This window comes from Lagopus leucura, unplaced genomic scaffold (assembly GCF_019238085.1).
Source record: "Lagopus leucura isolate 7727_CA_CO unplaced genomic scaffold, USGS_WTPT01 Super-Scaffold_100045, whole genome shotgun sequence".
Taxonomy (NCBI): Eukaryota; Metazoa; Chordata; class Aves; order Galliformes; family Phasianidae; genus Lagopus; species Lagopus leucura.
Genome location: NW_024962292.1, coordinates 3,023,937 through 3,051,567, shown reverse-complemented (window position 1 = coordinate 3,051,567; position 27,631 = coordinate 3,023,937). Strand labels below are relative to the sequence as shown.

Sequence of the window (27,631 nt, the reverse complement as noted above, 5' to 3'; positions counted from 1 at the left end):
ACACAGACTCATATGTTTAAAGTTTAATTTATAAGAAGTATTTTTCATTTAAAACGATATATTCACAATAAGCTACTTCCACTCCGTGGTGTAAGAGCACTCACTCTCCATTCTACTCCCAGTGCATGAGGGATGGAAATGTCTCACAGCCATTTCTGACCTAAGAAGTTGCTTTATAAAGAGGGTATTTTCAATAAACATTTTCATGTAAGGTCATAGATTAATTTAAGCTGGAAAGAACCTTTCTGAAGGTCACTGAGTCAAATCCCTTGCTCAAGGCGAGTAAGGCTAGCTTTCCAAATTGCTGAGTTCAAGCTACTCTATATGACTATGGACTTTCCTTAGAAACAGAGACTGTATTGTGTTAGTTACCACAGGTAATTTAGAAATCAGTAAGATTTCCCATTTTCTTTGAGGAACTTTCAAAGAGTTTTCTACTTTAACTTTTAGCTTACCACTGAATTTTGAATCGTGTCATTTTTCTCTCTGGAAATGAAGTAAAAACAAGACAAACACTACATTTTTCATGAAATATTTAATATAAATATTTGCAATATAGTTCAACCATAAAATTTTACAGTCATTTTCTGTTAGAAACTTACTGAAGTACAATGCCACAAATGAATAGGATTAAATCAGCACATGAGACTGGATCTTCAAATAATTTCTTATTGTATTCTGGATCAGAAAAAAGATGAAAAGTGGTATTCTGTACACAACAACCCAAGAGATAGATTTGAAGTGAAATTTGAAGTGATTTCTCTAAAAGTTCAGTTAAATAACCTATGAAAAATGTTAATAAAGACTTCCTCAGAAACAGCATTAGCTAAAAATAAAAAAAATTATATGTATTGTATTTTAGTAGATTCAGTAAAATCCCAATTTTTTTCTAATAATGGGATAAGTCTTATGGAGAAGTCGGAGTAAAAAGACTTCAACTTTATTAAGGAAAATATGTTTTCATTACAGTAGTTTCCTTAAGTAAAAAAAAAGTCAAATTTTGTATTGAAAATGAGTGTTTATATTGAGCTTGAATTTCAGGAAGGTACATGGAAGTACTACTTCAGAATTTTCCATCTTCTGCTAGAAATAATGTCTGCAATCCTCTGCGAACATTAATCAGTTCCTCTTCTTGCTGTGCAGAAAGCATTACAGTTACCACTTACTTTGAATAAAACCTTTTTCTTCCACATTGTATTTCTTGTGTATAGTATCCTGCTTATAAAGTATCTGAAATATGATACTTTTCCATGTTAACATTCAAAATACTAAGAGTCAGAAATCAAATAGCATATCCATACTTGCTACTTTCATCACTCACTTAAAATGCTTAAAATATTTAATACCAGTAATTCTTAGATTCTCTTTTTTTTTTTTTTTTTTTTTTTTTTTTTTCCCCCCCCTGATAGGACATAAATTGCTAAACGCTGTAAAATCTAATGTTCAAACAACTATACTTACATTATCATAAGCAAATAAAAAGGAAGACAACTTCATTTACCATTTCTTTAAGAAATTTCTCTTGGAGTCCTTTCATGTCTTCTTTCATCAGATGCACCTATAAAAAGGTACTTATACCAAATGCATCGTCTCTGCTCTCAATTGATAACACATTTTCAGCACAACAATTACATCCCTAAAGGGCTTAAAACTGTAAAATAAAAGGATGTACATCCATCTACTTGCTTAAGGAGAGAGACTGTTTGCATCTATGTTGATCTTTCTTGAATGAGTAACCATGGTGAACAGTCACAGAATACAGCAATCATCTTGCAGTGATTTTACAGATAATTGTAGGCACCTCCTAATGGGTGGAATCTAGCCCTTAAGCACAGAATATTGTTGCATTACAAGTATTTGATGACAGAGAAAAGCTATGAAAATACCTACGTGGCATTAATGCAATTCTATAAGGAATAAGGAATTTATTTGGAAAAAAAAATGAATAATGGTATCTGTTAGCATAACTGAAGAAATAAAATTGATTAAAACCAGAAAAAGAACTGAAAGCTTGTACTACCTCTGAAGTAAAAATATTTTCTTCATAGTCAACACTATGGTGGATATTCTTTTCAAAGGATGTTTTAAGGATCTGCAGCCTAAAGAAGTATAAGTCCATTAAAATAGACCTGTTATATGTGAACATTTCACAAATATCATTAGTACATCTCATTATTTGTAGTCTAATGGCACTTAAATGTGTGAATAAGTCTTAACATCATTATTGCTATTGGAGAACAGTTATGTTTTAATCTCTTTTTCTCATCTCGCCTGTTATCCTTATTTTATGGAAGAGAGCAATTGCATAAAAAACAGAAGGTAGCTTACTTTTCTTGAATTTACATCAGAAAAGGAATTTTGAAACATCACCAATAAAGCCTACTCACCTCTGTTGCTCATTCTTCATGAACGTACTGAAAGTATGCTTATTTTTTTTCCAAAAAGTCTGGAAAGAAAGATATTAACAGATGACAGCCAACAGTAACTGGTATTTTCTAAACCAGGAATGACTACAATCTAATTTGAATACTATAAACTACAATTATAGGCTCAGCACAGAATGTAACGTAGGTAAATAGTCACCTTTGAGGCTTTAAAGCAAACAAACATAAGTTTGGTTGGCAGAACATTTTTTTTTTAATTTCACACTACACCATGCAGCAGGCAACTGACTCTCAGAACACACAGCCTGAAATGCAGGCCAATTGAAATAAGGCTCATGAAATGGCATTAACAGCCCATTAGAAGTAGCATGAGTTGTTTGTTCCAGGAAGAAAACCTAATAGTGACAGAAATTCTAACAGCGTAGCATAATCAAATCCTGACATTTCAAATTCATTATTTGAAACTTGACTCATCTACAAGGAATACAAAGAGGTTTTTTAAAAATCAGAATTAATGATGTAAAGTGAGAGAACTTATAAGTAATCCATAGATTTCACAAGAACTTGTTTTTTATGTGATAAAGTAATTAAAAACAAACCAGTAATTCTTTCTCCATGTTATTCAGGGACTGAGAATCTTTCTCAAAATTCTCAATTTCCTGAAGAATAATAATATGAAATCTGTCCAGCTGCTTGAGCCTATTAAAACAAAACAAAACAAACAAAAAAAAACCAGAAAAGGTTAGAAGGCATTAACTGATTTTTAATTGTTTTAAGATAATTATTTCTTTACAGACCTGCATTCAAGAAGCTGTTGATTCAACGTTGTCAAATGCTGGTTGGCAGCTCTTAATGACTGCTTTGCAAAATGCTCCATTTTCCGTGAACGGCTCTGTAGAGGTATTTTAACATTACTTGCAGATCATTTTCACTTGAAGAAAAAAGCAATAGTATCAAATAAAATAATAAGTTTTTCTCTCCCTTTTTTTTTCCCTTTTTTTTTTTTTATTTTTAAGTTTTTTTTTTTTAAGATAGAATTAGAAATACACTACTTGAAAAACAGAATTCCTGAGGATAGAGAAAGCACACATGGAGGAAAAACTGCAATCTTGCAGCTGTCTTAGGTGAGCAGATGCATTGTTTTGGCTTGTGTTTTTTTTTCCCTTTAACGAATTTCTAAAAGCTCTACAATGCTTTGATTTTTTAATTTCTTTTTTAAGCAAATTTTGTAATGTAAGACAAAACTACAATTCATATGGACATTCAACCACATACATATCTAACACTATACATAAAATATCTTGCCTCAATTTTCTTAGTGTATTCTTTTTGGAGCTTCTGACATATATCGATAGTTGAACAACCAGGTTCCCAGATGTCCACATCCAAAGCAGCTGGATCACTTACAGATACAGAGGACAAATTTTCATACTCTGTAATGTTGAAAAAAAAAAAAGAAAGATCATACTTCATACATACATCATACTTCAGAGTGAAGTATCCTTTTTAATAGCAACAGGGCTGTTATTATAAACAGATTAATTTTCCCAAGTAGACAGCTGATCCAGTTCTATTTTCATATCAATTTCTGTCTGTTAAAAAGGAGAGCTTCTAAATATTTTGCATATTTTTTTGAAACAATAGATATTACCATTTTGAAACTTTTATGGATATTACCTTCTTGGATTGAAACTAAGTTACACTATTGTCAAACTTCTCCACAACTATAATCAACTTTTATTTCATAATTAACCTCTGTAAGTAACAGCTTCATCTGTTTTAAATAACTTCCTAGGCTGTAACTTTATTCTTCTGCTTCTTTTCTTTTCCTCCTCTTTGCTTGTTTCTACTTCATCAGAATGGCTTTCTGTATCTCGCTGATACTTTCGTTTGAGAAATACATGTGAAGTTGGCCCTTGAATAAATGTGAAAAAATGTTTCATTTTAGAATTATTTGGAACAATAGGATCAGAAGATGAAAAGTTTGTTGGCCCTCTGGCTCAAAATGCAATTAAACCATTAAACAAAAAAAGAGCACTGCATTTATACAGGGCATGTTCAGATGATAATGACCACTTCATGTTCATGAACCAAATTTCAGTGGAATACAGAACTTTTTTACTCATGCAAGACTTCTCTCTTATTAAAGAGATTCACTATCAACCCTATATTCCAGATAATACCATTATTGCTTCTCCTCCCCCTCACCGTCCCCCCCCATGCACACAGTATCAGTGAGAATGCTTCTTGATCTACTACTTTCTGAAGAGAACAAGCTCTCTTTACAGTAACTGCATTTTGGAGCCCAAGTTCCAGTTTTTGGAGGGTACTTAAAGCAGAGAAAATAGGAAAAAAAATATTGAATGATACTGAAAAACTATAAAGAGAAACATGGCACAACTATTTGAATCTTCTGTGGTGAATAAATGCTTTTCTTAACCAATACAGTCACACAGAAAGCCACAGTCTTTTGCCTTAAATTGAGTGTTTGTACCTGACTCATGTGCAGGGCCATAAGGTTCTTGACTCCAAGACTGTACTTCACTTCCAGTGGACACAGATACTGGAGATAATTCCTAAAAGAAATAAACAATCATAGGAAAAAGACAAATAAGCAGTAAGAACTAATGGCTACTTGCAATGGTACACAAACATTATTTCCCAACTGAGTCAAAAGCACTTTATTCACCAGGAAAAAAAAGAATATGAGAAATGGGTTGAAGGTGTAGAGTTCTGTTTAATTTGCCAACGCTACAACAGTTGTTACATTAAGTAATACATTACTGTACTGTACTTTCCTACCTCAAGAATTTCTCCATTCAAGTGTCACGATTGTGGAATGTATGAAAGATATTTTATCATTCACATTGAAGCTCAAGATGAAAAAAAATTCATATATTTTTAAGATATTTATATAATTAGCCTTGTTGGGATACAATTCTTTCTTTATAGATCTCCTTACATTATTTCAAGTATTTAAAAATTGAGTAGTATTGTTGAGGGATGAGTGTTTTTCAAGGAAGTCACAAGCAAGCATTATATCTGGTGCTTAACATTAAGTAAGAAAAATACACTTGATGAGATCTCAGGGAAATGTAAAGTATATAAAACACGTGAAAAGCAGCAGCTTTTTTCTAAGGAGCACTGAATCTAGTAACATACCTCTCCTTTCTTTTTCATGACAGGTTTAGTAATGTCTTGTTGTTTTCCTTCAATAGAAATTTTGTCTGAAAAGCCACGTCTAAAACTTAAATTTTCATCAGCATTACATGTTTCAGATACAGATCCCTCTGTGTTTTTTCCACAGTATGCTTTATGTGGGGTTACTGATGTTAAGTTGAGCTACACATTAACAAATAAAAAAACATTATTGAAATGAGATCTCCAAAAGCATTAAGACATGTAGCAGCTGAATGGAATAACTTCAGTTAAAATAACTGTAAAGTACCTTTAACATTCTTACCAAAGATGAAGCAGTTAGAACTGGTGAAAAACTTTTCTTTCCAAGTGTTAACTTTGTAACAGTCATTTCAGGAGACTGGTTTAGATGCATATGTTGAGTATTTTTCTTTTGTAGACAGAGATTACTTGGAGAGATTCCTTTCTCAAAGTCTACTGTTTCGTTTTTTTCTGGTGTTGACTTCTGAAGACCAGGTGACCCCTCACTAGAAGTATGGTCTTGAGTAACACATCCCTCTGATGTTCTCTCAGCACCTAGAGAACAATTTCTTAACTTTCAGCATGAATGAAAGAAAAAAAAAAACCCAGCATGCTAAAGCCCCATACTGCTGACTGTCCTTAATCTAGGTGTTTACAAGTCACAGATGGGGGAAATTTTACTCCACTTATTGGTATAATTCTTGCCACACGGTGCTTTTTGCATCCCCCACATTATTTTAGCTGTTTAGCAGATTAATTCTAACAGCCTACTTTCACTTACACAACTATAAAATGTTGGTATCAAACAAGTGTAAAAATCTATAAAAGAGTTAATGACATTAACACATTTCCTTAAATTAAGTAGTATACACACTGATTTAGGAGATCTCATGTTAAAGCCATGAAATAAATGTAAAATTGTAGTACTGTGTCAATCTTCATTTTAACTACCAACACTTGCTGTGGTATTTCTATAAACTAAAATCAAAATGCATACATCTCATGGTCTCTAGAGATGCAGGACTCTCAGGTGAAGACATTTCAATTTCCTCTTGTTCTGTAGAGTTCTTTGATTTAATAAATGCTTTATTTACACAGTTTGCTGCTGTCTTTGGCTCCACCAAATTCTGGAGATCCTTCTGATGATTACCATCTTTGTTTTTCTCATTCACACCTTTCTATTAAAATAATGAGTCAATATAAACATTACTTGTAAACATACAGATAGGTAAAGAGAGAATTATTTTTATGCACAGTTGAACAAACAAAAGATCCAAAAAGGAATATAATTAAGAAGGACATCAGCTGCTCTAATGTCAATATGCACTGCATGAGCATAATTCAGAAGCCAAATTTCTATTCTTACAAAGTTCTGAACCATTACGGACAAATCCCGATGCTTCAGAATTCAACCAACTAAGTCAACAGGCTTTTCCATGTAGATTGAAATGTGATGTTAAATGAATGAATTGGTTTTATTTAGCACTCATCACCACTTAATTAAACTCTATTTAGATTCTCAACAAATGTATGGACATAACCCCCCTCTATCAATTCAGTACTTTCTATTGCATGCAGAATTGGCATAGCATTGTCAGAATCACATCATCTCAACAACTCCCAGGCTTACTAAATCTTTCATTTAAAGCATACATGTTTTCAAAAAAAGTTTTTTGTGTTGTTAAATAAAGGATACAGCAGCACTTCACAGCTGAATACATTTCATACACAGAAGCTGACATGCTACTGTGACTATTTTGAATGTATTTCCTTAGCAGCTAACTACTCATAATTTAAAAATGACACAACTCGTTCGTATTGGAAACTTAAGATTCAGGAGCATAAAACGAAAAGTAAACCAGAGTCTAGTTTGAAAAACAGGGCACAAGTAGATTTTTTACACTGCAACTGCATACCTGTCCTTTTGATTTTGCCCTCTTATAGGTACATGCTGAAAATTCACTTCCTGACTCTGAACTGGAAGGATCTTTGTAATTTTTTGGCTGCACTGCTCTTTGAGGTCGTTTTGGTCTGGTGGTTTGTTCCATCATGTCATCAATTACTGAACTTTGTTTTTTACGTTCACTCAGCTTTGGAAAAATAAGAACATCTTCAACTCATATCAAAATAATAAATATGGAAGAGTAAACAGCAGGTAAGCTACTTCAATTACTTGAAATCCATTATTTCAAATTAACCTTAACAGGAAGTTCTGGGGAAGCTTGCTACTAAAAAAAGGACAGTTGTACACCTATTCAGTGCTGATTAATTAAATACTCAAAGCGCTGATTTGATTTACATGGACATCACCACTGGTACATACAAACAGCAGTATTTTCATGTTCACAATTTAAACTGAATGCACTTGAACAGTTTTAAGCTACTACCATTAAGGAGATTTAAATAATTATAGTACAGTCTGACAGACCAAAAAGTGGTTTGAAGGGGACAGAGTAACATTTGTTTATGTTTGTTTCTTTCAAAGCTATGGTTTACAAGTATTTACAAAGAACTTACACTAACATACTCATAATTTATTATACCCAAAGTTTTAATAGGCTCACAACACCTTCCAATTATTATTCCTCATTAATGTGAAGCATTTTTCTCTTTAGTTTCAGTACATTGCCTATATTCAATTAAAGAGGCTATAATCTCAGAGCCACTGATGTGCAATTAAGCATATTAGCCACATGAAAACCCTCAGCAAAAAGCTAATGACACATTCAGTGGAGTAGATTATTATTACACAGTAAATAGATATAATCAATAGTTCAGTAAAAAAAACTTACAAAAGTATTGAAGTACAGTAATATTTCTAACTCACAGCTTGTATTATGCCTGAAATACTTACTAAATACTACCTAAAAAAACTATAGCACCTGTAAGCAGCTAACTTTATTTAGAAAGTGACCTTGCAGTAGATGTGCAGAAATGCACGTATTTAGAAAAAAATATGTAAAAAGCAGTTTCTGGAATGAATATGTATTTCAGGTCAGTTTGCAAAATTTACATTTACCTTTTTCTCTTTTGCTGTTTTGCCTTTGGGTGTATCCATCCAGCAAGGGAGTTCAGAGAACTTCTCTGATGTTACAGTACATAAAAATAGAAAATCAGCATCATCATTAAATTCTCAACATTTAGAGAGTTTCAACTGTTAAATCACTGAACAATTTTGTCACTACAAAGATGGTCCAGTAAACAACCTTCAGTGCACTTATTAAAAAGATAGGGTTGTTTTTTCTTGAGAAAAACCTCCTTGAGTCCTATTCTCCAATAATTTTATATATTAAAATGCAGACTTTCTGGAAATTAACCTTTCTAAATGGTTAGGAGATCAGATTCAAGAAGTCTTTGTGCTTGGAAATGGAACAACTAAAACCTACTATATGTAAAAATAAAAGCTGCCACAAGCTGTACTCTAATGGACAAATTTTATTGCAGCATATTTAAGAAATTAAGAAGGATTCTTACTTTTGCCTTCTCTTTTTGACTTCCCTAAGTTTTTATTTCTACTGTAATCAATTATCTGTGGCTTAGATGGTGCTTTGGATTTTTGTAGCCAGCTGATGTCTGTCTTGCTGTCATCTCCTCTGTATTCTGTGTCTGTGTCACTGAAAAAATGCTTTTTGCTTTGATTGTATCTAGTCTGTAAAAAAAAAATTGTTCTGTGTTGTTCATTTACTTTTATAATATATCTTTCACTTTCATCACTGGTATTTAAATACAGAAAGACAAGGTAAGATGATTCACAAAAAATCTGAACCTTACTTTTCTTCCTGATTTCATTTCAGAGCTAGTTTTACTTTCAACTGGGTTCCTTGATTAAAAAAAAGAAAAAACACCCTTAAACAACACATCAACATTTAAAATACCACATTTTTCAGCTTTCCATCTGAAGTATGGCTTAAGGTTTCAAATGGCTGTACCAAGCTTTCATTTGAAACTCATTTTAGAAAGACCTGTTTGCTGTAAGCCCTGAAGCATGCATGTATTTGCTAAAGATCAGTAACAGCACGCCTAGCAATGTGTCCCTTTGCAAGCTAGACGTTAACAAAAAGCTACCCCATTTCAGGAGATTAAAATCCCTTCAGTATTCCACAAGGAGAATTTTGAAGAGCATTTCCTTCATGAAACACAGTCTTTATTTTTACAAGTTACGTAGAAGTTTTCCAAAGAAAAACCATAAAACAGCCTAGGAGATGACAGCAACTATGTTTACTGCATGAAAAGAAGCAGTACAGATATACACGTTCCCTGGATTGTCACAATGGAATGGCAGGGAATTTAGACAGTACTGTACTTGCTTATAATCAAAGGACAAAAATACAAAATGACATCCATACTCTTTTTTGTTTGGATCTGTATGAGTGCTTGCTTCCTTAGCACAGCAGTCTTGGATCTAGAAAAATGTAAATAAATGAGAAACAAATTAAAATTTTTCTTCATTATTCTTTTTAAACAAAATGAAACAGGCCACCAGATAACACACTTAAGGGCTTTTTAGCTCAGTTTTTATACTCAGCAATCAAATTCCAACTTAATTTCCATCTTGGAAATTATTTAAAATCGGATAATTGAAACCAACCGGAACTGATTGAAGCTTTCATGTCTTCAAACAATTCATTAGTTTCCAACCACTTTTTTCCACTACTGTCACCTATTCAGCAGGCTCTGCTTAACAACAAAGGCAAAACATTGTTTTTCATTTACCTTTTCCTTTTACTCAATCAGCTGGGCAAAGCCAGCTTTACAAGCTAGGAAATTGAAAAGAAGGCAATACTGTTTTTAGGATAACAGATATGTAACACTCCCAACGAACTGTTTCATTCTTAGTTCAAGAAAACCCTTTAAGTGGCCAGAACTGTAAGACAGCATACACCATCATACATCTGAAAGCGATGGAGGTGTATGAACATAAAAACCAGGATATGGCAAAGCTATTTTCCCTCACTCCTTTCAGTGATGCTAATTTGAGTTTTAACTGGTGATGATACTTTCAGTAGACATAACTAATTTGATGAAGCTACTTTACATTCTATTAATTACATAAGCATTTCAGTTATATTCTTACTCCGACTTTTATTGTAGGCTCATTAAACACACTGACGTTGAAGTTGTACACATCATACCTGTCAAACAGATGCAGAAATCAGTTTTGTGAGTGAATAAATGATTATTTTTCAAAGTTGAATAAGGGTATCTGGAAATTTTGTTTGAAAATGTGATAACTACTTACACACTATGATCAGCAGCCGTATCCAGACAAGTAGTAGATTTCAGATTTCTATTCTGAATATTTTCCTAGACATAAATCACAAGTTACTCATCTATCAAATTTCGACCATACAAACTGCCTCCTCAAAAAAAAGTTTTCAGCATGAATTTAAGGAAAAAAAACTCAAGAAGATTCTCAGATTTGCACTAGATAAGCAATAATAGAATATGCCAAAACTGGAAAAAAAGCTAGTAAAAGCTAAATCCTTTAAGAACTTATTCTATAAGGATGCTAAGAAAGCCTTGTGTTGTTTTCCCACCATACATTAGGACTCGTTTTTGTATCCTGGCTTTATTTCATCTGAGTATTCTATAGTTTCATTCAGTCCAGCTTGGCTGTTATAATATTTTAATTCTAAAAATTTAGCATTGTCACATTCAAAGGAGTCCATATTAATCATAAGTAAACAGATTCAATTATAGAATACATAAGCAGAAATTAATTTGGGTTTCTCTGGCTAACTGCCCTCATAAAAATATTATTCCAGGTAACATAAACCTGTACATAAAGTATGTCAACTAGAAACAATCAGTGCATAATTAACATTCATCAACATTTTTGAACTTTTGGTTCACATCTACCAGCTGTCCTCATATCTGCACACATATCCAATAAGAAAAGAGTCAAAGAGAAGCAGAAGCTTAAGTTACCTTATTGACACTGAAACAGGATTTATTTGGACACGATCTAAAAAAACAAAACAAAAAAACAAAACAACAACAAAAAAAAACCAACCAAACAAAAGCCACCAAAAACCCAACAGTATGTTTTATTAAATGGTAGCTGGAATATCTACATTAAAGTAGTGCTTATATAAATAAGAGCCTCACACAATACAACAAATTTAAAGGTATTCAAGCATTTAAATACAAAAACAAGTGGCTAAAAAGAAATTAGGTCCCACTCATTTCTTTTGTGCTGTAGAAAAACTCCAGATCAGGTAGCAAAACTATAGGGTCTGCACATCTAACAGGCAGTTATTTCAGGAGATGACAACTAGGATCTTCATAACATTGAACCCTGAATAGACACCCACCAAATATCTCAGCTAAATTTTCTCCATAGAAAAGTTCTGTGAACAAATGAGTGAAAGAACACTGAATGAAATCTCTAGCAATTTCAATTATTTCAATTACTGCAGCTAATTCCCTTCTTACTCTTCAGTACAAGGTGGTTTATCAGAAGTGAACAAGCCATATAAAAGCCAGATGTGCAATAACTGTAGATAGTGGAGTAGATTGCAGGTGTTGTGCTGTGCAGAAAAAACATAAGTAAATTGTTTACTTCATACCTGTTGAAAACCAAAGAGTCTCTTGTTTTGCTCTTCTCATCTTTATATCTGTCACTGATTTTACTAATTAGTGATTTTGTTGCATCTGTGATTTCTTTAGATTTTATTTTCTGAAATAATAGAGGTTAATACTCAACTTTGACACCATTCAGCAAAAAGAAAAGGCTGAAACAGCTACTAGTTCCTAACAATCACCTAAACCTAATTAAACAGTCTTCTAGATGTACTAAATCACATTCCTTTGAAAATCATTTTCCTTATGTGAGTCTGGCAGATATCTTGTTTTGAATGTTTTAACATAGTGTAACATTTAGAACTAATGGATGAGATGTGTATGAGCAGTACAAGCCAGTCCATATTTAAGAACTATTAATAAAAAGCACAATTAAAAAAAAATATACAGACTAAAGTGATCTTTAACAGGTCAAGCTGAAAAAGTAAACTGTTTGCCTGACATTTAATTCACTCTGTAATAGTTGAAAAAAATCAGTGTAAAAATAAGTTTGTGAGTAAATGAAAGTATAATAAATTTGGAAATACAGGCAGTGCAACAATTCGCCCAATTACAAGTTGAAAAAATGAAGGAAAGAAGCTCTCACCATTTTTGACTTTTCATGACCTGCAGTCTCCTTTCTTGAGAGAACGTCAGCTTCCTCTTCAGTATTGTTGTGTTTTGTAAAATCAGAATGCAAAGATATTTCTGGCACTTTATCAGAAAGACATGTTTTAAATGTTTCAGTAGTAGTTGAAATAGTTTCCCATTCTGTATTTAACTGCTTCTGTTCCAAGTTATTAATGCACTTTGACTCACCACTCAGTACTTTGCAGTTTTCTTCCCTTGTGATTTCAGTTCCATTTCTTTGTTGCTTTCTTTTATTTATTTGTTTGTCTGGAGAAGCACTTCCAAAAACCGAACAAAAAGTTTTATGTTTCATAGCTCTTTCACTAAGAATAGGAGCTAAGTCAGAAAGAAAGCACAACTACAGGTTAAAATCTCATCTAAAACACCATTTTTGAGCTAACACTTAAGAAAATATGAACACAACCTGTGTGAGATGATTGTTCCAATGACAGATTTAGCTTTTGTCTGTCACCAGTTGCTATATTCTTCTCAGGGACAGAACACATTCTTTTTTTCCTTGTTCTTTTTTTATCAGAAGAACTTTTCAAATGACCAGGCAGTCTAATAAAAATGATACCATTGTGTTCTCAGTGAATTGCAGGAAGTGAGGCTGAACTACAATAAACACGCATCACAACATAGGGAAACAGAGCTAGCTTATAGATTATCAATGCATTTTACACTGGTGTGTAAACCTCTACTATTGTTCAATTAATCTATGCTTTGTAAAATGACAGAACTTCACAAATTATATATACAAAAAGGCAGTTGCAAAGAAGATGTTTCGGTATCCTATGGCCAGCACTAAAACTGAACAAGACAACAATGTGGTGCCCCTACAGAGTTACAATTAGAATCTGTTTACTACTTCTTATGGCACAGCTCACTGTATGCAAACCCATGTCATTTTTACTTTAGTATCTGTTGTAATCTGAAATAATTATTCTCCTTATTATCACTGAACATTAAACTACCACTCTGATCTTGCTAATGACCATTATTTTCAAAATAATCAGACTTCAATTATAAAGCTAAAAACAACAGATGAATCTTTTCATGAACTGAAAACCTTTTCATTGCACTGAGTCACAAACCAGCAGTGACTTGGTATTCTTTTTCAGTACTTACAGTTGTTTGTTGCTTCTCCCTGTTCGCTGGGAATCAGGAACAATATCTAATGAGATATTAATTTGTTACCAATCGTTATTACAGAAGGGATGTACAAGATTTAAAAAAATAAAATAAGGACAAATAACTCTTGTAAAATTACTTGCCTAAAGTTTGCTTTTCAGTGGTTCCATTTTCTGCTTCTGGTAAAAATTTTGAAACTTCTACTGTAGGGAGTGTGGCCTGAAGAGCAACACGCAAAATAAAACAGTTACATAAAATTACAAACAAAAAGGTGTCTCAAATTTATCATTTCTTGAATAAAATATCAAATCATTACTTCTTTTCATTGAAGTACTGGTCCAATACCTTTTCTGGTAGTTCTGCCTCTTCTCTGATTTTTGATTTCCTGGTATTCTGCCCTGTTTCACAAAATTCATTATCTGATGTACATCTTTGCCCATTCTAGAAAGTACAGTAAATAACAGTGACCATTACAATCCATAAAAGCAAAACAAATTTTAGTACTAAGTAACACTCAAAGTATTCTAAATGATACATTCAATACAATGAAGTCTTTTTCTGAAGCATGTCTATATAAAATGCCTCAGAATCCTGCAATCAGGAATTTGACCTGAATCTGACCCAAGAACCACTCTGTTTTCTGTAAGTTATTCACTGATTGCAGAACGCTAGCTCTCCCAAGCGCAAATTAGGAACAAAGTAGAACACATGCTATTCTAAGTAAAAGACTTAGCTAAAGATGACATACATACTTCAGTAAGCTCCTGATATAAATTTTTAGTTCTGGTTCCACTTACTGCATTACTGTTAGACCTTTCAACAGAGCTCATCATTTTCAAAGGTAACTTGCATCGTCCTTTAGAAGGAGTGGCTGAAAGCAAACGAGAGATGTGTTGTAATTCTAGACCAATATGAAGAGCATTGCCCATGATCTCTTTTATTCCATAAATTTTAAAAGAGTGACTAGCATTTATATAAACTCAGTATGCATCTTTAATAATTCTACTGACTTCAGTTAAGTCACACAGAGGTTAATGAGCCAATATACAGTGGATGTCTGGAAGAAAGCAATGTTTTACATCTGTGCTCCGGAAGAAAATATTTAGTCATGCATGAAGATATTTTACAGTAAAACACATTTTACTGGAATAGATAATGTAGTAAGTTCCAAATTAAAAAAAAGTACAGAATTTATCTCTTAGAATCATAGAATCACAGAATCACCAAGGTTGGAAAAGACCTAAAAGCTCATCCAGTCCAACCGTTCACTTATTACCAATAGCTCCCACTAAACCATGTCCCTCAACACAACATCCAGCCTTTCCTTGAACACCCCCAGGCTCGGTGACTCCACCACCTCCCTGGGCAGTCCATTCCAGTGCCTGACCACCCTTTCTGAAAAGTAATACTTCCTCATGTCCAGTTTGAAACTCCACTGCCGTAGCTTGAAGCCATTCCCTCTGGTCCCGTTCCACCCTAATTTGAAAATCCTTTAATTTCTAGCCTGTTACTCTTTAATTGCATGACAAAGGGATATACACAGGTATATCGATCATTTGAGACCATTAAAACAGAAAATTAGTCACGTGCTTGGCCACTAGTTTCATCTGCAGCCTCTACTGGACTTGTAAGTCACTTCTTTTTAGAAAGTGCTAAGCGTATTACAGTAGCGCCATTAGGAAGAAACAATGACTCCTTTGTCTCCTGACAAAGAAAAGTATCCTCCTTATATATATTTTTTAATAAGAAACAGCTTTTGAAGTAAGCATCTGAAGCACTAGACCTGCAATTCAAACCTGCCCTTGATTCCACCTTATTCACAAGAAACATCATCGACTCCCAAAGAAACAGTTTCTACAAAACCATCACAATGAACATCACAGGCTTGCAAATTGTTTTGTCTAAAACATCCCAGTAAAATGCAGGTGGTGGATAGACATATGGGAAAAACTTGATTTCCCACTTTGACTGCCATAAAAGCACTGCCAAGAATTCTTTGAACCAATGGTGAATGGCAGTCACAAGGAAAGCAAGAAAAAACCTCCCATATTTTAGTTCTACTCTATTGTTTACTACTTCACCTCACAAGACGACTTAGCTTGCCCCAGCACAAACAGCTTACTGTCAGTGTAATTACAAGAAATGGGTAGCTTTCAGCTGTTTGGAATGTTATTCTGTCTGCATCATGTCTATGGAACAGTATAGCACGTGGCCTACTTTAAAAATTTCAAGCTTAAAGCATCTGCTGGAGGGATTTTATGAAGCCCACGTTACTCCTTTCCAGCCCTGCAATGGATCACAGTTCATTCCTGTACCATATTATTCACAATTAGCAACTTCAAAGACTACAGCTTATTTCTACCCTGAAAGTACCTGCAAACTTACATGTATTAAGAAATACCAGTGGACTCCGTGTGGAAAATCTTGCAGTTGCAGGAATAAGCACTGATGCTTCAGACACTTTCCTTTTACAAGACGTGGTGATCTTGAGGCAAGGAAAAACACTTGATCATTATATACAGTCTTAAGGGTGACAACATAAGATTTTAGAAACCTATTTCCAAGAGACTTTTAACACTTTGTTATTGAAACACCAGCTGCTCTTGCTGTACTCGTCAATGTAACAACTGATTTTCATGCAATTCTCACCATGAGAAAGTTTACCATAACACTTGGATTATTTAACTCTGGATTTTAACTGAGAGCAGCATTATTATTTTTCTAATTTAACTCAACAAAGCAAGGCCAAATTCCATCCTTTGTTAACAATCAAAAGAACTAAGATTACTTTCAGGAGTTTCCACAGGAACAGGTTTACCGAAAACAACTCCCAGCAACACATGCACTGCATGACTACTGCATGGTGAGGAAACGACAGCATTACTTCATCTTTTTCTCCTATCCCTGTGGTATCTGCAGTTAGCTCTGGTAGAACCACAATGCATTTACCATTTCACAGCTGTAGAGTGATTGTGTGGCAAAAGGCTTCACAATTCTGCTCCTCGCAGTTTAAACAGAGAATAAGCAATGAATAGCTTATAGTCCCAACAGATTGTGGTTTGGTTAATGAAGATACAGGATACATCCTGACAGCCACACCTCAGCTTTTTTGTAAATCTTGTTCTCTGTAAATACCAAGCCTATAAGGACTTGTCTCTAATTAACAGCTATTATTATAGCTAATAATTAATAAGTTTCCAGAACTTCTGCATATCATAGGGTATCTAAACATGCTTTAAAATCATTTCTATCTAATTAGAATTCTATCAGAACAATGGTCTTTGAAAGTATGCAAGCATTATTTTTCTGTTATGTATTTGAAACAGTATCAATAGATTCTGGCAAACTTTTTCAAAGAAGGTTTTACGCAGCTTACTGCAAGATCATAGGAACTCCAACTTACCTTGCAGGAATCATCTTTGCATTTATCTTGGTTGTTTTTATTCAAAGACCTCTGAATTCCAGGAAGTTGCCGTGCTTTGGACTTACTGAATTTGGCATCTTCAGATTTTTCTTCCAAACATGGTGACAACTGACTTTCTGGCACCAGAACCTATACGTGCATGTGTGTGAAGATGCATACATACAGAAATGAATAAAATTCTAAATATACACATATACAAATATACATAAATCAACATACTGAAACATGTTTTATTTGTACATACAAACGCACACGCATTCAGATGAACTTCTTTACATTCAATAGCCAATTAGTATAGAAACTGTAAGTTGTACAGCTATCTTTGTTCACTGGCATTTAAAACATCCTTGTTTTTACAGTCAGTCACCATTAGTTAGATAATCATACTAACCATTATAAAAAGCAAGAAAACAGTGATTTCAGCATACCTGTGATCCACTTTCATCAAAGATGATATGCACTGTTGTTTTAGCAACTGACATAGACTGCTTCTTACTGAATTCCTATAAAGGAAGAAACTGTCTAAGTAAAGAAAACACTTTGCTCATTTATTTTTAAACAAGAAACAAAAAAGAAAATGCTTAAGTCAGAGATCAGAAGTGCCTGAAATTACACAGGTTAGAGGGGAAAATACAGTCTGCAAGCTCACGGCTTTTGCAGTCCTACTGAGTTTCTCAACTAGGAAGAGTGCAGGGCAAAGTAGTTTGCACCAAGCAGTAAAGAAGTAAGATGTCTGGCAAACAGTTTTTGACTGAGTCAATTCCTAAAGGGCTAAGCATACTGCAAACTGAACTGAATGAGACATTCTGATAGACTGCTGTCTGTTTCCCATGTGACTGCAAAGTCATAAGTATTATTTACATGATTTTGCATATAAGAAAAAAAGAAAGGTGATCCCATTGCAGCCTGTCTGGTTTTGTAACAATTATTTTTAAATTTATTACATAACTTCACTGAAAATAACACATTACCAATGAATCAACATTCTTACTAACACTGTGACTAAAGAAACTCCGTAATTAGAAATCAATACAACAATCAGTCATAATAACATGGCAATAACACATCATTTCAAACTGAATCAAAAAACATATGAAAGGTGTTTGTATCTTACCTTACATTTATTTAACCCATAAATCTTTCTGGCTACATCTTCGATTTCCAAGATAGAATCAAAGTATAAAAAAAATTTCTCTCCTTCTTGATTTCCCACATTCATTGGGCTTTTTAGATCTATTGTTAATAATTTCTTTGAATCTTTCTCTGGACAAAAACAAAATTGCAGAATGTTTTTCATTACATTTAAGTAGCCACTTTAAGCAGTAAACAGTTGATAACTGTGTGCATCAGTTCAGCTATTGAAATGCACCTTTTATTTAATTAATTCTACTTTATTACTTTATTACTGAAGTAATTTAAGATTCAATCATGTAAAAATATTTATATATTAACCCGTAGCATTTTCTCTGAAGGTTATCTATCATAGCTGCAGACCAATTATAGGTTTTTACAAAACTAATCTAAGATATTTGAAAGGAAGATTATTAAAAGTCACCATCTGATGTTTTATTTTGCATTGAAATAAGATATTACTTTAAAATTATTTAAATTGCACCTGCGTGCTTAAACTACTAACATGAGTGCAGTGCAATTTGATAAAAACAAATGCACCTACACTGTTTTGGATGTGAACTTTGCTTTGATCAGTTTGAAAATCCCCACTAGGGCATAACAAAACATCAGATTCATTACTGCCAATACCTTCAAGGTTGTATAGGTCTACCTCTTCCTCTGGTATGATGACTGTTTCCCATTGCTGATCCTCATGTGAAAAATACACAATTTTGAAAAGATAAATATAATATTAGAGATAAATTAAGGACACTGATTAGAAAGCATTCCAGTGAAAACAAGTTTTCAATTGTCAACAGCCTTTATTACAATGAATATATTCTTAATTTATAACTGAAAATGTCCCTGAAGAGCTTTGGTAAAAATACTCATCTAAAAAGTTGAGTTACCTACAAATCCTACAACTTCCATGTGATTCTATGATTCCAATTTTGTAAACAGTTTCTTGTTCACAGGTGCAATTATATACTGAATTGTTCACAAACAGCATTAAAAAGTCATTACTCTGAAATTCTTTGATCTACATGCATGAAAAAAGAATAGCAACACCAATTTCTACCAGCAATATTTACCTATTTCTGCACCAAATCTATTTTTTTTGTCTCCACATTGTAGATGCATATATAACATACTTGATATACTTGAGAAAGCACACATCTACTTCTTCAAAAGGATCAATATGACAGACAAAACTTAGCTTACTGCATTATCTGCTGCCACGTAGAAAGATACACTTCTACTGCCAACATTGAAATCAATCCAAAATTCTTCAAGATTTTCATCCAATGGGAGCTGTAGCTGAAATGAAAAATTAAGACAGAAGAGCAAGAGCTGAGAATGAAAGTTTATACCAGCTATTAGGCTTTGTGTCACAGGTTGACAAACTTCAAATACTTCTGTATATGCCTGACAAATAATTTTATTTAAACCCTGCTTTCTGAACTAAAAGGCAAAGAAATACCTCACCTGCACAAATAAAAATCTGTGGATATATGATTTAGCCTGCAATTTACCTCATATTTATCAAGAGCTGCTGATAAACACGGATATGTAAAAACCCTGTAAGAAAAGGATATTTTGTCAAAGACTGAAACACTGTAAATTTGCCATATCTGAGCACAGCAACTGTATTGTTTTCAGCACAAAATTTATGTGCTTCACAGACTTTGGAATTGCAGGATTGAAAGGAACAGTCACTTCCTGGCACTTCTTCCCCAAAGGAGATAATGTGAATCCCCAACGAGCAAAGAGTGCTCTCAGATCTCCTTCCTATGTTCATATTTACTGATATTTTAGAAATGGTCTTATAATAGGTATTCAAAACTGAATATGGAGCTGCTATAGGGACAGTAGACAATATCTTCTACACCATCGTGACATAAAATATACAGAAGATGTGATCATATAGATAGGAAAAAAAGTTTGTACTTTCTCCTTTTAAACGTTCTATTTCTCTAACAGATATCTTCATTGATCATTAGCTCAGCACAAACATCCCAAATCAAAGGAATATATACATCAATAGATTGCTAACTATTATTAGATGATACATTTAATGAATTAACAAATTAACAAAGCATGGATTTTTTATTGCTTAAGAATCTTTTCAAATGAATGCCCTTTACTTAAAGAACAGTTTCCTCAATTTGTTACTTTTTTTTTTTCCCCAAGTATAGGAATTACATAAAATTAGCATTTGATAGAGAAGATAATATCTATGGTAACATGCCAAAAGACAGCGCTTCTTTATTATTTAATGTTTTAAAAGAACTGAATTCTGCACACTTCCTTGCCTTTGCACCACAGTAAGACTAGTCTTATTTGCTTGTATTGCTTTGTTGAGTTCACCAAAAGCAGTTTCTGTGCCAAAAACATACTAGCTTTAAAAACAAAAACATTTTACCTTCTTTTATCTCCAAGCATGCCATTCACCTGGTTAAGAAATTTTCTGCAATCCTATTAAAACAGAAAGATTTCCATGTAGAAAGTAGAAAATGAAAATCTATCGTGATGGAAATATTCTTAATATGACTTACTGTTTCAAACTCTGAATCTTTAATTCCTTTAAATGCATTGGACACAAACTCCATGGAAAACCATTGGCATGCCAGTTCTCTTCTTTGTTTCTCTGGTACCATTCTGCACAAAGCTTCTGTGATGGCTACTTGCAGGTCATAGTCTACAGCACAATACATTTTACAGGAATAGTAGTTTTAAGAATATCACTGATTTTAAAAAATAATAATTATGTAAGAACCTATTACCAGCAGTGTCAAACTTTTCATACTGCATATCACATTATACCCAAGTATGTAATCCATAAAGGAAATATAGAATTAAGGGAATAAGGATGACTGAACAAAATGATGATGATTCAAAAATGAGACTTCAACTAAACTCTCAAGGAAGGTCAAAGCAATGCTACACATATAAGCAAAGATAGGAAATGTTCAGCTTTTGCTTGAATCAGAGAGAAACCAAAGTGGCCGTTGGCAAAAATTAGACTAATATTAAATGTGGTAAACAGTTCACTGTCCTCAGAGACTTACTACTTTCTGATCTTCTGCTGTTTTAAAATTCACTTGCAAGAGAAGAGGACCAACAAGTTCACAAGGTTAGTCTGATCCTGCATACATCTGAGACATTCCTGTTTGCAGGCAGAGTACTCTTGCAATATTTTATTCTTCAGAGGACAATTACTGCAATGTTCTGCAGCTTCTAAGGTATTCCCTGGATTTTTAAATGGGACTACATGCAATTTTTAATATCAATAATAAAATGTTTGTTAGCCACGCTCACCTCCAGCATCCAAAATTCTCCTACCCATGTCACTCCTGAAAAATTAAGCAGTGTTTCATCAAATTATGACAGCAAAACAAAGCACGGAAGAAAAGTTTACTTAATTACAACTGTCCAACATATGAGATGAAAATCTGATTCCATCCAATTATTAAGACTCCAGAGGGGCAGGTCTTTCATTTGCAAAGAGCATACATACATCTGAAAGCAATACTGGAGAATTGAGCCACCAGGTACACGCCTTTTTTTTCTTTTAATGCTATGAAAAGTTTTCCAAATATGCAAATAGTCTGCCCTTCCAGTGAGGGATTCACCCAGTCCTATAACTGACTATGAATGTAACTGTTTGAAAACAACAAGGATTAAATAAGGGGGAATAGCCGATGAGAATATCTGCCACTGACACTACCACAGGCAACATAACAGCAAATGCAAAATGGAAAAATGAGTTAGACGTGGACTATCATGCCTTATAAAAAGTCTTAGAAAATATCTTTACAGATATGCAAATAATTTAATGACTTTAAAAAATACTGAAGATCATTTACATGACAAGCAACATCTCCTCTGTAGAAAATATCTTTTTCCTGGCATCTCGAGGCATGCTGTCAAGCATTAAATTAAGTTTTCTTACTACCTGAGTGGGAAAAAAAGGATTCAAATTAAACATAAAGTAAGTTACTGAAGTTTAAGTTATTCTGCACCTGCATTCAGGATCTAATCAATATATTCTGTACCACTGATCAAAATAACATGCTTAAGTAATTGAAAAACAAGAAAATAATTGTTTGGCCTTAAATGGTATTTATGTTTCTTATTTCCAGGTGTAAATATAGCAAAAAACTTTCAGAGAGAGACTGCTATCTGAAGCTGATTGCTAAGCTAAATTATACCTCAAATTTGCATGCAAACACCCTTGCTCTGGAGATGTAGCCTTTAGAGAAGATTACAGGGGAGGGGAAAAAAAGGAAAAAAGAAAAAAGCCAAAATCAAACACAATAAAGCACAACAAAGAAACATAAAACCCAAAACTCTTTTCTTTAAAGAGAAAGGAAAACCTTGAAAACATCATGTTAGTAAATTAAATAGGAGAAATTTGGAGTATACTGAAGGTACAGACATCTAGAGGCCCCTTCTAACCCCCACAATCCTGTGATTCTGTGATCTCCTGCAAATATCTAAAGAATTTCTAGCAACTGTAATAGAGCATTTTATCTCCTATGCCTTTATACAGCTTTCTCAACAGAATCATCCTACCACTGTATTCCAATTTACTGCCCAAAGCAAAACTGAACGGTTAGTAGCACAAATGCCAACCAGCATCCCCAGAGAAATAGTAAATTGTCCTTCAGATGCTACTATACTATACCACAACATTACCTGTTTGTGGCATTTGTACACTTATCTTTGCAAAGCATATTTAAATACCAATGAGAAAAATGCTGCTTAAAAAAAAAGTGTTTACCTCTTGTTGGACATAAATATTAATTCTTACATCAGTTATGATGGTACATGTTCTCAAAACAAAGTTTTCTAGCATTTCCATTTTACCTAATAACCAGAGGGGGAAAAAAACAAAACAAAACAAAACAAAACACCATTAAAAATTAGCAAAAATTCCAGCATTTGGGAAACTATTTTTATTTGCAGGTGTAAACATAGTGCTAATTCAGAATTAGCACTAAAATTCAAAAACACAGCATGCCTTCTTTTCTATACAGAATTACTGGTATTTAAAAATAAGCATCTTGTAGTCAAGATGCAGTACAGAGTAGTACTTCCATTTACAGAAAATATCATAAAAATCTGTATGATGTTTCTATTCCTGTCTACCACATTCTAACTGTGGAAATCCCTTGTACAAGAAGATAATTAATTTTTAAAATATATTCCAATCAGTTGCACATGTCACTTCTGAGAGCTCTGGGATTGGATTCCCAAAACCGAGGAAAATGGGCCCTTTGAGATTTTGACAGTGACAGCAAAATACTCTGTACTTTCTACCATCTGTGCTACTTGTGAAAGGTAAGAACAGTGTGATATTCACAATAGCCATCCAAAGAGGAGAACAACTATGCTATGTGGAGCTGTGGCAGTTGTTAGGTAACACTGCCCTCTTAATGAAAACCTCTTAGTTGCCATCACTGAGGAGAAGAAACTTTCTTGCTTTTGTTGCCAATATTGTCAAGTTACAAAGAAAACTTGTCAATACACAAACCTTAAACAATAAAAGATTACAACTGTCATTCAGGCTTTTTCTCCACATAAAAATGCAATTCACAATCAAGCTGCCTTTCTCACGAGCACAAGAAAAGCGCACAGCACAGCCCTCTTGAGGACAAGTCCTCGATGTTTACTGGGTGCAGAACACAGATCTGTTTATTCACATTAATCACAAAATTTTATACTACCCTTATTATTCACACAGAACTGCTCTCAGAACCACCTTGTGTTCAAATGGTCCCACAAACAGTTGTTTTAACATTGACAACTTCTGAAGAGCTCTGAAAGAGATTTTAACTATGATATCTAGAACAGAATTCCTTTAAGCCCACCTTCAGGTCTGCTGTCATATACAATCTACGATAAAAAAAAGAAGGTACTGTAAGTATTACAGCATAAAATCTAGATAACGTACCCAAAGCTGGCAAATAAAAAGCATTTAAGACTTTACAATTATTTCACCCTCAAATCCTTAATGAGGAACACAGCAGACATTTTCTAATGTTAAGTCTAGTATCCTCAAATATTTTAGTAAATGTATTCAAATTGCTTCCTCTACTACAACTTTTTTTATGTATACATTTTTTATTAAAAACTCCCAGATCTTATAAACTGTGGGCCCTTGGACAAGGGATTAGCATACAACTAACTTGGGTAATAAAAATCAAAACAGATATTTTTGTTCACTGATTTTTTTTTTTAAATGATGCTAACAAGCATGAATGCAGACAAACTGTCCAAAGAGACTTATAATCTGTCTCAGAAATCATTGTAACATTAGCATTAGAGGGATACTAAATAGAAAAATGCATGAAAGCCTTTTTGTTGCCAACGTACTAACAACTCTTTTCACAAACAATATATTTAATCATCGACATATTTTTTTACCAGTAGTACATTGAAGAAATCTTCAGCCAGACTTGTAACGATTTTGTTCTTTTCATTTCCTCTGAGAATCAAAATTCCTTTTAACTTTTCATACCAATTAACCATGTAAGAGAAAAATAAAAGCAAACTTACATTAGAAGCACAAAAAAGAACAAGACTGTATTATACTTCAGAAAAACTACACTGACTATACAAAGATTAAAACAACAGCAAAAACATTACCAGCTTCCTGAGCACATTTCAGTGCAAACCTGGTTGCATAAGCTAAAACACTTTATTCGGAGTAATGCTTGTTGTGAAATAGTAAGAAATCATTAACTCAAAAGGCAATCAAAGACTAAACTGAATACTAAGCTGTTCAGTGCTGAAGCATTACTCACATATTCTTCACTCATATCTTTTCCCACATGCTTTATGGTTATACTTATCTTTCCAATAAGGCCACATTTTATCATTGCTGGGAGTCCATTGTCGCCTGCTATGCTGATTTTTTCCCCACACTTCCAAAGAGAAGTTAGTAAAGTTGAAACACTTTTGATTTCTTGTTTGTCAAGTTCCTGAAATCAACATTGTAACACCGGCTTCAGTTCATACTTCCAGAAAATCTTACATTTAATTAAGCACGTCTCTGTATTCTCAAGAACTGAGAGTCTTAAATTTTATTTCAGTTTTCCAAATCAACTGCTGGTACAAATGAAAAAAGTATTTTTCAGACGAGCACGAATTATTCTGATGTAACAATGAGATCACCTGACACAGAAGCTTGTCTAACTTGCTGACGAACTGTTTGCTGCATTTGTAAGAGATATTTTCACAATCTTCTCTTTCCAGGTATTGTTCTAATAATTCAAAATTTTTTTTCCTTGTAACTTCATCAATTAGCTTTTCAAACTGCTAGAATAAAAGAAGCACACAGTGATACATTTCTGTCTTAAGACTGATTCTGATTTTATAATGCTTAATCTTTATTTTTATGTTGTCATCTGTTAGATTCTCAGCAAATATACTGAATCACAAAACCATTAAACATAAAAAGGTTCTGAGGTACAGAACACCATATCTAATGCATTAATCACACAAATACTTACCCACCTTCTAACAGTTTGCCAGTTTTCCTTAACTAGATGCTTTTTTCTTTCCTTGTATCACCAGTAAGCACTTACATAAGTACATACTGTGTTCTTACCCTCTCCTTGGCACTTAATACTGCATTTTTAAATTACATATTACTGATTTTAAAAGCTATCAACATATGTATAACTTCCTTTATTATTATGCCTCTCTATTCTTTCTAAAACTAGATCAAAGGTAGGTTTAAACATTTCAGTCTTGAATACCATCCCAACCACATTAAGTATATCAAATGCATATTAATTATTTGTATCAATAACACCTTTCTGTTCTTCTCAGTTTCTAACCAGCTGCTTAGAAGTAACATATAGCAATGGAAAATTTCTTCTGAACACATTGTTTGCTGTACTACAAATTGCACTTCTAGTTAAACACCAGTAGAGGCCCTTAAAGTCAGTAATTAAAACAATCCACACCATATTCCAGTCCATAGGCACATACCTGCATCTCCCTCCTGGCTGCCATTTTGGCAACTGATGAGCTACATGAGAAGGGAACAATTATCACTTGAGTGAAACACAGTTCACTGATACAAACTTCCAATAGATTTTGCAAACATTGTGTAATTAATTAGTTATGATACCAGTTCCAATGATTAGCTTTGACAAAATCGGAATAGGAGTTCTGCAGTGGATTCTCAATACACTTCAGCTAGGAAGAGCAGAAAATGGCAGGCTGTCCTGCCAGCATAGATTGTTCAGCACATGCAAGCCAACAGCAAGACTATAGAAAGGCCTCATTACAAAATGGAAAATGAGATTATTTAAGAAAGATACAGTAATGCACGTGGTGAAGAGTCATAATTATACGGAAAATAGTGAGCACTGAGATGCCTAATAGCTTCAAGATTTTTAAGTTATAGATTTCTGAAAACATTAGCTTAAAACTCAAGAGCAGACAAAAGTAATTGCATTGGATTTAACCCAGAGCAAAACATCCCCATGCTGTGAATGTTAACTTGTCTCTACTGATGTACCCAGAGTGCTTTGGCCTCCCCACTCCAGAAATCACATGGAACTAGACACGGGAAAACAGCAATTAAAAACAGAAAACAACTTCTACATAAGAATCGACTGGGGACACCCAACAGCCGTTTTTGTACTCCTGAGTAACACAGAAATAACAAACCCAGGGTAATTTATTTTTAAGTTTTCCAGTACACGAATGGAACCGCCTACACTGAGGTCTTTATTATCACCTCACAATTCTCTCATCTCCTGTCTAACCAGAGAATTCGATATAACCACCATTCCAGGTGCTTCTTTCCCGACGTACAAGGGACACCTCCACCACCTGAACACCCGCAGTTACTGGCATATCCCCAGGGCCTCGTTACTGAGAAAAGAACGCCCCGCAGCGCCACCAAGGAGCAGCAGAACCTCCAACATGGCGGCCCTCACCTCACCGCCGGCGAGAGAAAAAAACCGCCACTTCCCGCCGGCCAATCACACCCAGACCTACTGATTCCCAGCCAATCACCGCCCGAGATCGTGGACCCGTGCAGCCAATCGTCGTCGGAGATGTAAGCGGGAGGCGGATTCCTCTTACTGTGAAAGACTCTTCCGCCTTCTTCGGGCACGCGCAGTTTCCGCCGGGCGGCGTTCGTTGGCTGCCTGCTGGCAGGGAGCGCTGACGCGAAGGTGCGGCTCGCGCCGGGCTGTGAGTGCAT

General features: G+C 34.1%; 1 protein-coding gene across 1 annotated transcript; it reads right to left on the bottom strand.

Moving 5' to 3' along the window:
- Positions 1-924: 924 nt before the first annotated feature.
- SYCP2 (synaptonemal complex protein 2) lies at positions 925-27,631 on the bottom strand. The gene is made up of 45 exons (XM_042884708.1): positions 27,363-27,631; positions 26,404-26,443; positions 25,582-25,722; positions 25,260-25,388; positions 24,832-24,936; positions 24,276-24,300; positions 23,186-23,271; positions 22,269-22,357; positions 21,721-21,755; positions 20,958-21,100; positions 20,825-20,877; positions 19,935-19,980; positions 19,624-19,719; positions 19,051-19,111; positions 18,404-18,552; positions 17,718-17,792; positions 17,269-17,418; positions 16,251-16,350; positions 14,663-14,736; positions 14,211-14,306; positions 14,009-14,084; positions 13,863-13,908; positions 13,159-13,295; positions 12,924-13,070; positions 12,712-12,818; positions 12,113-12,222; positions 11,472-11,508; positions 10,783-10,847; positions 10,618-10,675; positions 9,890-9,945; positions 9,315-9,363; positions 9,018-9,192; positions 8,563-8,627; positions 7,460-7,633; positions 6,541-6,721; positions 5,848-6,098; positions 5,547-5,726; positions 4,879-4,960; positions 3,690-3,817; positions 3,182-3,276; positions 2,984-3,083; positions 2,388-2,446; positions 2,021-2,099; positions 1,502-1,558; positions 925-1,135 (listed from the first exon to the last, which is right to left on the bottom strand). Exons 1-45 carry the CDS (start codon positions 27,629-27,631, stop codon positions 1,064-1,066), a joined length of 4,548 nt encoding a protein of 1,515 aa, XP_042740642.1. The 3' UTR covers positions 925-1,063.